We start from the raw sequence: 13595 nt of genomic DNA, 5'->3' as shown, positions 1-13595 counted from the left end.
AAGAGCAGCTTCAAAATCCTCGGTACTCATCTTACTGGACCTGTCTGCTGCTTTTGACACTGTTAATCACCAGATTCTCCTGTCCACCCTCAGAAAGATGGGGATCTCTGGAACTGCTCTCCTGTGGGTTAAGTCCTACCTCTCTGACAGATCCTTCAGTGTGTCTTGGAGGGGTGATGTTTCAAAGTCACACCACCTTGCTACTGGGGTTCCTCAGGGCTCAGTACTTGGACCACTTCTCTTCTCCATCTACATGACATCTTTAGGATCTGTCATTCAGAAGCATGGCTTTTCTTATCACTGCTATGCTGATGACACCCAACTCTACTTCTCATTCCAGCCTGATGACCCGACGGTAGCTCGCATTTCAGCCTGTCTGAGTGACATTTCCCGCTGGATGAATGACCATCACCTTCAGCTTAACCTTACAAAGACTGAACTACTGGTGATTCCAGCTAACCCATTGATTCATCACAACTTCTCTATACAGCTGGGCTCGTCAACTATAACTCCTTCGAGGACAGCCAGAAACCTAGGAGTTGTGATGGATCATCAGTTAAGCTTCACTGACCACATTGCTACAACGACCCGGTCCTGCAGGTTTGCCTTATACAACATTAGGAAGATTAGACCCTTCCTGTCAGAGCAAGCAACCCAACTTCTTGTCCAAGCTCTTGTTCTCTCCAGACTGGACTATTGTAATGCCCTCCTGGCGGGCCTTCCTGCATGTACTGTCAAGCCTCTGCAAATGATCCAGAATGCAGCAGCGAGGGTTGTCTTCAATGAGCCAAAAAAAGCTCATGTTACTCCCCTCCTCATCAGGTTACACTGGCTACCAGTAGCTGCTCGCATCAAATTCAAGGTACTGATGCTTGCCTACAAGACAACCACTGGCACGGCACCAACTTACCTAAACTCACTGGTTAAATCCTATGTGCCCTCCAGAAGCTTGCGCTCTGCAAGTGAACAACGCCTTGTGGTGCTATCCCAAAGAAATTCAAAATCACTCTCACTGACCTTTTCCTGGACTGTGCCCAGCTGGTGGAATGACCTCCCAATCTCAATTCGTACAGCGGAGTCTTTACTCACTTTCAAGAAACATCTAAAGACTCATCTTTTTCGCCTGCACTTAACCTACTAACACCAGTACTTTTCCTTTTCTTGTCTTTTTCATTTAATTAAAAAAAAAAAAATACACATATATACACCTGGCTATGCGTTCTATACTAGACTAACTGAGACTTGTCATGGCACTTGTATTCTGTTGTTGTTCTCTTGTTGACCTGACTGCTTCTATTGTTCTCATTTGTAAGTCGCTTTGGATAAAAGCGTCTGCTAAATGATTAAATGTAAATGTAAAGCACTTTGAATTACCATTGTTTACGAAATGTGCTATATAAATAAACTTGCCTTGCCTTGCCTTTGGTATGGATGCTCTGGTCCAGGAGAGTAGACCAGGGACAGTCTTATGCCTTCCTGCTGATCTGTTTGCTCTCAGCGGTTCTGTTAAGAGTACAGACAGACAGAGTTCTGTTGGTGGCGCCGTTCTGGTCCACTCAGACGTGGTTCTCGGAATTAGTTAGTTTGTTAGCCAGCCCTATTTGGGAGGTTGCCCTCAGAGATGACCTGCTGACTCAGGCTTTTCCCATGATTGGCACCCCCTTTCGGATTATGTGTTTGGCCCCTGAATGGAGTGCGTTGATGTGTTCTGGTTTCTCTGAAGAGATTACGGACACTATTCTTAATTCTAGGGCTTCCTCCATGAGACCTTCTTATAGGTCGATACTGAGTTTCTTTAGAGGTGTTTTTCTAAAGGGGTGGACCCTGCCATTCTTAAGGTTATATAGCAACCATATCTGCTGAGCATGTACCCATGAGGTGTTTCAGTTAGATGTCACCCTCTGGTTTCCTCTGTCATGTAGGGGTCTAAATGGTTTAGGCCTTTCCGCCCAGCACATATTCCTTCTTGGGACCTATCTATCATTTTGGAAGGCCTGGCAGGACATCCATTTGAGCCATTTAAGCATGTTTCAGAAAACGCTGACCACTAAAATGGTTCTTTTGTTGGCCCGATCATCTCTAAAGAGAATTTGGGATCTGCAGGCTCTTTCTATCAGCCTTTCTTGAATGGACTTAGCCCCGGGACTGGTTAAAGTCTTACTGTGACCTAGACCTGAGTACTTCCTAGACTCAGTTTCAGTTTCAGCAAGTTGTTGGCATTCCCCCCTAATGATGCAGGGTCAGATAGTGATTTGCAACTTCTGAGTCTTGCCTGATGAGGGCGTTTATGTCAACCACACAGCCTAGTGGTGTGGATCTGACCATTTGTTTGTATGTTTGGTAATAAAAACAAAATAACTGCCATCACTAAATGGATAATGTTTCTTTGGATAATGGAGGTTAAATAAGGTCTTCAGACATTCGTCACACCAAAAGTGTTCCCATAGCAGCCGCTGTCACAGCTTCTCGTTCACTATTCAGGGAACCAAGGTTATATATGTATCAGAGACGTTAAACCAAGAGACAATGCTATTTTCTTACTGACAATTTTCTGAAGTTCTACAATATAAAAAATAAAATTAACAAAAAAAAAAAAAAAACAAGAGACTATGCTATTCTGTTAAAATTAAAGAATTGTCTTATAAAATACTGCATAGGATTTATCCAATTAAAAATGTTTAGAAAAATTTAATTTCATACACTTGTCAATTTTGTGGACTGGAAAATTAAACAATTTAGCATTTTAGAAAATATTTTTTATATTTTAGGAAATAAAGAACAATAAAATAAGGATTTCTTATCCTTAAGCTTATACCTGATTATTTGATAGGCCTATTGATATTAATATTGATATTGAACAGCAATGTGCTGTATGTCCCTGAACTTCTCGGGTGTGACATGGTTTTGGCCACAGCACATTTTTATTTAGTCACAGAACAAAAGTTGAATGTCAACGCTTCTATGTGAATAAAAATAAGTATCTGATAGTGAAAGGTCACACTCTCTAATTAAAGCAGTTTCAAAGAAAACCGAAACTTTGTCTTTTGCTATGGATTTAAAGACACTTCTGCTCTGAGTTTATAACATTTTGATCAATTTTGGGCCGGCATTTATAATGTATTTTTTTGTGTTTATTCAGCTAACACATTTAGAAATGCCCTGTTCACATGTTTTTTGTGTCACAAGCACCTTTAAATACAACACTTATCTTCATTATTTTATCAAAGTAAACATTCTCAGTATCCCTTGCTGAGCTCAGAGGCTCGTACACCTTATATAGAGCTGAAAGAGATAGAAGAGGATGGGAGAAAAGGTGAATAAACAGGAGGAGAATGGGAAAGCAGAAGAAAAGAAGATGTGTTTACATCCTCTGTCACCTGTGGTCTCTCTGTTTCCTGTCAGCTAAAGGCTTCCAGAGAAGCTTTTGTAATGATAGAATTCCAGTCCTCTTACACTGTCTAAAAATAGGCTTGAGAAGAACCATGGACAACCACCAGAGGCTTTTAACAATTAAAAGCCTTATTTGATCAGCTTACAAAAGATCTGAAATACACACTTTACAATATTAGAGATTGTACATGAAAACAGGTCTTGATCTCCACTTTTCAGCATATAATGGTCATCTGCAGAAACATAGGTTTGTCATTACATGTATCTTTGACTATTTCTTCTATGATGCAGGCCTGAATCAGGACCAAGTTAAAGTAAAGTTCAGAATGTTTCATTGTCCCTCCCTCAGTAAAATGTATTAAATGAAACTAAAATATATTAATTATAAGTATATACACATTTTAATGAGATTGCTATGTAAGAATAATATAAATACAGTAATATGGTACAAGATGCGAATTTAGGCAAGAATTTATATGCAATGTTGAGTTTTATACAGTATGTAACATGGAATCCTTGCTCTCCATGTTGTCCACTAAAGAGAGTCCTTGGTCTGATAAATGTCAAAGACCCATGATTTAAAGCATTATTTGCCACTTTAAATAAAATACACCATGTCTCTAAATCAAATGAATTGACTATTGAGTTTCAAAGACGTCTTCCAGTGAGAAACGTACTTTTATTATTATATTATATTATATGTGTATGAAAACATCTTGAATCTGCTCTCCTTCAATAGACATGTGGCAAATGCCATTGTCAATAATGACACAATGAGTTTACCAATGCAGGAGGACAGGATCATCTCCCCTGCTGTTTCCAGAGAAGGTACACAGTCGTGCATCTTCTCCTCTACTGTTCATGCCTTTCCTTTTTAAGGCAGCTTGTATAAACCTTCTGCTCAATCTGTGCTCATACCAGCTTCAGGTGCTGCACGAACAATATTAGAATGTGACATTTTATCAAGCTGTTATCAGGACATTTACAAATAGCAGAGCGATGCATTGACATCAGTGTGGTAAATTTATTGAGTTCCAATGTGAAAGCTTTTTTTCTGATCAATAAATGGAATGTAAAATTGAATAGTTCTGGCGTCATTTCCCTCACCTTCATGTCTTTCCAGTCCAAACTTATAAAAAAAAATCACATTTAATATTTACAAAATATCACATTTAAAATGTTCTTGCCAATTTTGGGGTCATTTTTGTATCATTGAGATACTGTTGTAATTTGTATTAATATTTCGAATGAGTTTTTATGATTGTTGTTTTAGTTAACTTTTTAGTTAACTTCATTAACCTGGCATATACAGTTAATATTGGTGAGGTCTAAAACAGCATTTGCCATTGTTTTTTTTTTTATTGCTGTTTTTTTTTGAGAAAGTCAAAAGTCCAAAAGGTTTGGAATTACACGAGGGTGGGTAAATAATTACACCATTTTCATTTTGGGTAGACAATCCCTTTAGTTAGAAAAAATAAATAAAAATAAAAAACATACTTTCATTTCCCAAGCTTGCTGGTCTGGCCAGCAGAGAGTCAGCTAAGTTTCTATGATGAGTCCACCACTGTGATGAGGGTCACAGTCTGATCTCAGCTTCTTGTGCCAAGAAGAGTTGAGACAGCTGAGTAGTAAGTGAAAGAGATAGGATGAGGGAAATGATTTGTTAGGGTTAAGATGGAGAAGATGGTACGGCATAGAGAAAGTGGGCTGAAGTAGTTTGGGGTAGTTGGGAAGGGAGGGGGAAGAAGCCTACAAATAGCCACAGATGAGCATGCCATGCGCTCATTTTGTCTCTGTCCTTTCTGAAGGGTGTTTGTATTCATCTGGTCTGTCCTTCTTGTGCTCCAACATGAGCCACTCTGCTTCTTCCTCATCCTGTTCATCATATCGTAGAATGTTTGGTGGTCCCGGTTACCTGACGCCACCAATGTCCCGTGCAATGTTCGGCCGAGCCTCCACCGGGGGGTCTGGCAGCTCTCGGATCAACTCTAGAGTCTACGAGGTCACCAAGTCCTCAACTTCCTCTCCTGGATTCTCCAGTTATCGAGCCTCCTCCTACAGTATGCCCAATTTGTCTGCAGGCTATAACCGCTCCTATGGTGGGATGGGTGAGACGCTAGACTTCGGCCTGGCTGACGCGCTCAACCAGGAGTTTCTCCAAACGCGCACCAATGAGAAAGCTGAGCTTCAGCACCTTAATGACCGATTCGCCAACTACATTGAGAAGGTTCGCATGCTGGAGCAGCAGAACCAGGCAATGGTGATTGAGGTGGAGCGTTTGAAGGGGCGGGAGCCAACACGGATTGCTGACCTTTATGAGGATGAGATGAGGGAGCTGAGAAGAGAGATCGAAGTGGTCACCAATCAGAGATCACGTGTGGAGGTGGAGCGGGATAATTTGGCAGATGATCTGCAGAAACTGAAACTCAGGTGAGATGCATGAAGCATGAATACCATACTGGAAGAAACATCTTAAACCAGCCAAGTTGCTTTAACAGTCTAGTTAGGCTGGTCTGGCTTGTTTTAGATGGGTAGTTGGCACTTTCCAGTTGGTCAGGCAGCGAGAAATCAGTTGACTTCTCAGCTTAACTCTAGCTTCACTCTAGCTTCACTCTTAAAAATAAAGGTTCACAAAACAACATGTAAACATGTAAATACCACAGCAACAGCATTGGTTATTCTTGTGAACTATTTACCAAATGGAAGAGAGAATAGTGACCAGTTTCATGGATTGAAAATATTATATTTAAAGCAATTTCTTAATTGAATGAGTAAAGGTTCAGCTGTTAAAAGCATGTACTGATAATTTAAGAATCTCTACAGTATTTTTTTATAGAATATATGTAACAGTTAAAGGCGTTAAGATGACCGACTTCTCAAATGTACAAACAAAAGCAGTTGGAAAGGAAGATAATTTATATAATCTGTTTGATAGACCACTGAGAGACCTTTGGGCAAATGTGTTTTAGGGTCACTAAACGTTAACTTCTAATGTGTTATTTTTTACAATTTAAAACCGTTTCAAATTGCCTGTCTCTGTAGTGACTAAGCTAAGAAATTATTAAACATGACCTCATCTGGTCTAACAACTTATTATGAGCCAAATTAAATGCTATATCAGACCTAGAGAGGTTATTAAAGGCTTAAGGAAACTGCCTTTATAAAGTAAGCTATTGTCAATTCAAGCATGTTGTTTACAATAGCCTAGCTTTACTTCCTATTCAGGAGTTAGTCAGCCTAAAAGTGCTGGCTCCACTCCATCTTCCAGCAGAGAAAGCTTTGTGTGAGGTTGCTGTAAACCTTCAGTCTATAAAAGGAAAGGAAATACGCTGGCTGTAATAAATATGATATACATGACTCCCTTTTTCTATTCTCCCTCTTCTTCTCACCAGGCTTCAGGAGGAGATTGCACTGAGGGAAGAGACCGAGAATAATCTGTCCGCTTTCAGAGCAGTGAGTCCCCTAATACACAAACCCCCTCTCGATATCCAATTGTTTTATTTTCTATTTAGTAATGGATAATAAAATGTTGCATAGTTTTATTTTGGTATTACATCCACTCTTAGGATGTGGATGCTGCAACGTTGGCCCGGCTGGATCTGGAAAGACGTATAGAGACTCTCCAAGAAGAGATTGCCTTCCTGAAGAAGATCCATGAAGAGGTCAGCAAATTTAAGGACATTTCGTTGTTATTGTCTGTGCCAATAAAATGTTCTAAAACACAGTCAATTTAAAATGTAACATATTTTTGTCTGCTGCCTCATACAAACCTTCTTTAGTCAAAAAGTTATTTGTAGCATTGCACATGCCGATTCATGAGACAATCAGCGAGTCAGATAGTCATCTGTCAAAATTATTAATTTGAATATTTAGAACTGAAAATTCAGTTAATTTTAGGGAAGCACATTTACATTTACATTTAACCATTTAGCTGACACTTTTATCCAAAGCACTTAAAAATGAGAAGAACAATATAGGAAAAATCAGACAAGCAAGAGAGCAACAGTATACAAGTGATGTGACAAGTCTCAGTCTAGCACAGTATAGCATATAGCATATAGCTTTTTTTTTATAAAAACGAAAACAAAAATGAATAGTATAGAATAGGTACTGATAGGTGCTGATGAAAAAGATGTGTCTTTAGATGTTTTATTTTTTAGAAATGGACAGAAATGTCTGTCAGACAGGTTGCATTGTGAACAGCTAACATCGGATCATCTGGTTGGAATGAGAAGTCGAATTGAGTGTCATCAGCATGGCAGTGCCAGAAAAAGACATGTTTCTGAATGACAGATCCTAATGATATGTAGATGGAGAAGAGGATTTGTCCAAGCAGTGAGCCCTGAGGAACCCCAGTATTAAGAAGTTGTGACTTAGAAACCTCACCCTTCCAAGACACCCTGAAGGACCTACCTGAGAGACAAGACTTGAACCACCGGAGTGCAGTTCCTGAGATCTTCATGAGGGTGCATAGGAGGATCTGGTAGTTAACTGTGTCAAAAGCAACAGACAGATCCAGCAAGATGAGTACTGAGGATTTGGAAGCTGCTCTTGCCAGGCTTTAGTAACCAAGAGCAGGTCTCAGTTGAGTGGCCACTTTTGAAGCCGGATTGGTTGTTGTAGGTTGTTCTGTGTGAGAAACAAAGAGAGTTGGTTGAACACCACTCGCTCAAGTGTCTTTACAATGAATGGAAGAAGGGATGTCGTTCTGTAGTTTTCTAAAAGTACTGGATTTAGAGAGGGTTTCATGAGCAGTAGGGTTACCTGAGCCCGAGGAGGACAAAGAAGAGAAGGTTTTGAAAAGTGTGCAAGAGTCAGAACAATTGTTAATTTTGTTGTGGTAGATTGTTGTTTTAGCAGTGGAGACATCTGCAGAGAAGGAAGAGATTAGTGACTGATACAAACTAAGGTCAGTAGAGTTTTTTTTTTATTTGCACCACTTCCTCTCTGCATCACTGAGACTAGAGTAATATACATGGATAACATTGGACAGCCAGGGGGCAGAGGGGGTGGTGGTCTAGATGAAAGTGGGCAAAAGTTATCTAAGCAGGATGTTAGAGTGGAACAAAATGTGTCAGTAGCAGTGTTAGTGTCCAGTGCTAAAAACTGAGAGAGTGGAAGAAGTATGAAACCATAGTAGATAGGCAAGAGGGAGAGTGTAAGCATAAACAATGTCAGGATTCTTTGAAATTTACATTTCAAAAAAGTTTATTTGAAATATAAATCTTTTGTGACATCAGAAATGTCTCTAATGTTACATTTGCTCAGTTTAATGCATACATAAAATGCATTACTAAGTAAAAAGTCATTATTTCTTCCAAAACTTAAGAAACACCATACTGACCCCAACCTTTTTAATAATAGTGTATATGAAGTTAAATTTTTAGTATTCCATATAAAGCAACCTTTCTTGTTTAATGTTGTCACTGTTATTAAGACCCTCTCCTTTTACATACATATTTTACAGTAAATACACTGTACCACAAAATTATATACAAGTAGTAGTAATATATAGTAGTTAAAGACCCGTAACATAAAGAGGGAACAATTATACAGTTTATTAGTAAACAGTATATGTTTAAAGTACTCTTCATAAAGAACTTCAGTCTAGCTATATTGTGGTTAGCAATGCATTAGTAGTCTCACATAGCCAGATGGCAGCTTTCATTGGCCAAGGCCCACCCATGAGACGGTTTGACCGACATGTCAAACAACTAGTCAGAGTTAGTTTCATTCATCATCACGTTTCAGGGTGTGGAAATGTCGCCACACTGTAACAACTTCGGCACTCCTGAAGTGTTTCCACTTTTGTGTCCCATATGCATCAGACATTTAGCCAATGGTCCATGGGTGTGACGTCTGATGCCGAGTAACATGTAGTGTAGTTTTTTCCCCCAAAAGAAGTAGTTTCACTTTGGTTTTAAATTGCAAGTACCTAAAAGCTTTGAAAGTTAGAGTTTCAATAGCTTCCTTAACATTGTTGAGCTGAGTGAATCTCAGAGCTCTTCTGCAAAGCTGCATCTGTTCCTGTAGATTACACAGCTACTTTAAAACAGCATCACAGGCCTCTTTTTCGGGGCCAGCTGTGTGTGGATGTTTGAGATTAGTCCTGCCACTAGTCCTATCAGCAATGTCATGCTGCTTTATTAAAACAAGCACAAACACATACACACAAGCTTTTTCTTTTGTCTGTGTGTAGGAAATCCGTGAGTTGCAGGCCCAAATGCAAGAGTCTCAAGTCCAAATCCAGATGGACATGTCCAAACCAGACCTTACTGTTGCCCTAAGGGACATTCGTGCTCAGTATGAGGGCATCGCTGCAAAGAACATTGCAGAGGCTGAGGAGTGGTACAAGTCAAAGGTGAGACAGAAGAAATGAAAGAACTTTCTGATTCATGACCAACATGTTTCAGACCACCCTGAAGAACAATGTGCATTTACATTTAAGGAATATAAGTAGTGTTATTAAAGGAAATTAAGAGAAACATTTGCTGAATTAGTTTTCATAGAACAAAATGTAAAATTATTTAAATAGGCAATCTAAGCCCTCTTCTCAGATAAGTTGGCCCACTGCCTATGGCAAACTTTTACAGAAAGTGTAAATGACTTTTGATATATTTTTTATTAATATTTAAATATATTTCAAAGTGTCACTGATATAAAATACTAAATCAACTCTTATTTACAACAGTGCTTTGACAATTTAGTTAAACTATTAGTAACTGTTGACAGACAAAGCAGAATCCCAATAAAAGATTAATCTGAAAGGTCAATTTTTTCTATGACTTATATAGAGAAATATGAATATATTGCAATATTTACATATGTGACTTTTTATATTTTAACTTAAGATATGTCATAACAGTAATACTATAAATTCAAATCAAAGTATTTATCTTAATTAGTCTATAGGTTTTATTGAAAAGTGAAGCTGTCTATCTCATGGAATTATTGAATGAACTCATCAATTACAATAAATCCTAAATACAAAAATAACACTAGTAACAACATGCTACTTGGGGCCTTCTGGGCCAGTCCCAACTTTTTAGTAACTTGTAGCTACTTTTTAGTTGTAAAATTGTGGTGTAGCTAACTACTTTTTTTTTTTTTTTTTTTTTTTTTTAAATCAGTTTGACTCGGAGAGGATTTTATTTTCCTGAAAATGTTAGTTAAAGGTATTACAATGAACTAAAACTCAGTTTAAGCTTACAGGTTATAACAACAAACCTCGTTTTTAAATTTTTTTTAATTTTTTTTTTATTATTTCTTATACGTTTTTTCTCAACTTGTTAAAACTTGTGGTGTTCTCAAGCAAAAAATGACCTGTCTAAAATAATTGCTTATAAATTTATCCTTATGCTATTTTATTGGATTCATCAAATCTTGGATTCATACTTTTAATCAGCTTGTTTTCTTTCAATTAAAACATATTTTTTTTATTTCTTTTTTGACTCGTATTGATCATAAGCTTCACTGACCTGAGATAAATTACTCAGAATTTGAATTAACATTGCAAAAATAATCCACAAATAATGCTATTTTTCACTAAAAAACGAACCAAAAGAAAACAAGTTAGCTTCAAATTGTATCCAAGATTTGGTGATAATATGGGGCAGTCGTGGCCTAAGAGTTAGAGTAAAATTTGTAACCCAAAAGTCATGGGTTCGAGTCTCGGTACCGGCAGCGATTGTAGATGCGACTGAGGTGAGACCCTTGAGCAAGGCACCCAACCCCCAACAGTTCCAACTGACCCGCTTAAACCAGCTCAAAGCTGCAGCCATGCTTCAAAACATACATTACCAGCATATGCTGTTTTTTTCAAACAGGGACTACTGAGCTAAGTGAGTTACAAAAAGGAAAGTCTTCTGATCTTTGACATTGCATTCTCACCATCAGGTGTCAGACCTTAACCAGGCAGTGAGCAAGAACAACGAGGCTCTCAAACAAGCCAAGCTGGATTCCATGGAGTACAGACACCAGATCCAGTCCTACACCTGTGAGATCGACTCCCTCAAGGGCACTGTATGTTTATCTGTTCTGTCCGATGCGATGGATATAAATGTTCTTTGTCTTTCTCCGTGTGGCATTCATCTCTTTGTCCCTCACTTTGTAGAACGAGTCTCTCATGAGGCAGATGAGAGATATGGAGGATCGTCACGGTCGTGAGGCTGGTGCTTTTCAGGACACCATCGCCAGGCTGGAGGCAGAGATTGCTAACATGAAGGACGAGATGGCACGTCACCTGCGAGAATATCAGGACCTGCTCAACATTAAGATGGCCCTGGATGTGGAGATCGCCACCTACAGGAAGCTGCTAGAAGGAGAGGAGAGCAGGTACAAATGAAATCAAACAGATGTGTCTTAGTTGTTTTTAACATACTCCATACTTTCTGCTTATTCTGATGGCTTATTAAACTTTTTATCTTTCTTCCTCTCTCATGTTAAAGGATTGTGATGCCCATGCAGTCATATTCCACTATAAGTTTTAGAGGTAAGATGGAAATCTTGTGATAGTTTTTACTTGAAATGTTGTAGAAATGTTTACTCAGAGGTGTTGTACCCGACTAACTTCGTCTTGTATTTAAAAAAAAAAAACATTATTATTACTATGAATATTATTATAACAAAACATGACCTGAACTGTGATTTTAACTCAATTTAAATACAGGTAGTATACTATATATAATTAAAAAAAAAAAAAAAAATATATATATATATATATATATATATATATATATATATATATATATATATATATATATATATATATTAAATATAATAAATAATTGGTATTTATTTATTTAAAAGAAATTAAAACTTTTATTTTATAAATTAAATTGATCAAAATGACATACTATATGGTTTCTAAATCAAATAAATTATCTTCTTTTGAACACTCTGTTCATCAAAAATTCTGAAAAATTTAAGGTTTCCAAAAAAATAAAAATACTTTCAACACTGATAATATGTAATGCTGGTAACACTTTACAATAAGGTTCTTTTTGTTAACATTAACTAACAGTTAGAAATACTTATAAAGCATTTATTAGATGTTGTTAATTTCAACATTTAGTAATACATTACTAAAGTCAAAAGTTGAATCTGTTAATGTTACAGATGGACCTGATATAACATTGTATTTTTATTAACTAACATTTACAAAGATGAATAAACACTGTAACAAATTAATTGCACATTCTTAGTTAATGTTAGATAATGCATGAAATATGTTTACTTTTATAGAACCTTATTGTAAAGTCTTGCTCAAATGTTTTTGGAGCAGTAAATCAGCTCATGGCTTCTGAAGAATCAAGTGACAATTAAAAAGTCTTACTAACCCCAAACATTTGATTGGTAATGTGTGTGTGTTGTGTTTTATTATAAAAAAAATTTCAACAGAGACAAGTCCAGAACATCAACAGAGAATATCTGAAATGCACTCAAAGAAAACCGTCCTGATCAAGACCATTGAGACTCGTGATGGGGAGGTGTGATATGCACACAGACACACACCCGAAATTTCAGTTCGGCCCAGTGGGCTATATTATTCAGTCATTCGTATAACCTCAACCTCAGTAGCCTTTACAATATTAGGTTTATCTTTGGTGGAATAAAATTTTTTGTTAAACTACTAAAGTAAAACTTAAAAGTATTTGATTACAGTATTTTAATCAAATAACATTTTAAAAGGAGTGATTTCCTCCTTGAAAGGTTTGAAATTAAAGTCTACTGCCTCCTACAGGTGGTGAGTGAATCTACACAACACCAGAAGGACATCATGTAAACCTCAGACAAGGAGCCGCAACCAAAGAATCAAACCAAGATGAAAATAAAACCCTTTCTGTGCTTTTCTTTTGTTTTTCCACACATCCAAAAAGTGATATGAGCACATCTGCATAAGAGGGAAAAGAGAGAGATCACATTGCGATCACATTTTTTTGTTATAGATGTATTTTTAAGCATTTTTATTCCAGTTATAAATGTCAGTTTGGAAGAATGTGAGGTAGGTGTAAAGTAAGAGAAGGACTGAAATAGTAAAGGAAGGGAAAAGAGGGGAGTGCAGTAAATTGTGAGGATGATGCCAAGCTAAGAAAAAATAAATAAACTAAAGATACCTAAGCCAACACATTCCATTAATGTTTTATGTGTGTGTGTGTGTGTGCGTCTGTTCACCTATACATGAGTATAAATATGCCCAGACAGAA

At 37.4% G+C, this 13595-nt stretch overlaps 1 protein-coding gene across 1 annotated transcript; it reads left to right on the top strand.

Moving 5' to 3' along the window:
* Positions 1–5168: 5168 nt before the first annotated feature.
* LOC128015402 (desmin-like) lies at positions 5169–13509 on the top strand. The gene is made up of 9 exons (XM_052599216.1): positions 5169–5820; positions 6783–6843; positions 6957–7052; positions 9590–9751; positions 11287–11412; positions 11504–11724; positions 11838–11881; positions 12790–12878; positions 13133–13509. The coding sequence occupies exons 1-9, from the start codon at positions 5240–5242 to the stop codon at positions 13172–13174; spliced, it is 1422 nt and encodes a 473-aa protein (XP_052455176.1). The 5' UTR covers positions 5169–5239; the 3' UTR covers positions 13175–13509.
* Positions 13510–13595: the final 86 nt, after the last annotated feature.

Source organism: Carassius gibelio, chromosome A6 (assembly GCF_023724105.1).
Source record: "Carassius gibelio isolate Cgi1373 ecotype wild population from Czech Republic chromosome A6, carGib1.2-hapl.c, whole genome shotgun sequence".
Lineage (NCBI taxonomy): Eukaryota > Metazoa > Chordata > Actinopteri > Cypriniformes > Cyprinidae > Carassius > Carassius gibelio.
The sequence above is the reverse complement of the archived record's forward strand: the minus strand, read 5'-3'. Positions and strand labels throughout refer to the sequence as shown.

Coding starts and splice junctions, on each gene's coding strand:
- LOC128015402 (XM_052599216.1), top strand. CDS start 5,240: ATGAGCCACTCTGCTTCTTCCTCATCCTGTTCATCATATCGTAGAATG. Junction 6,844..6,956: donor ATCTGTCCGCTTTCAGAGCA/GTGAGTCCCCTA, acceptor ATCCACTCTTAG/GATGTGGATGCTGCAACGTT. Junction 9,752..11,286: donor AGGAGTGGTACAAGTCAAAG/GTGAGACAGAAG, acceptor TCTCACCATCAG/GTGTCAGACCTTAACCAGGC.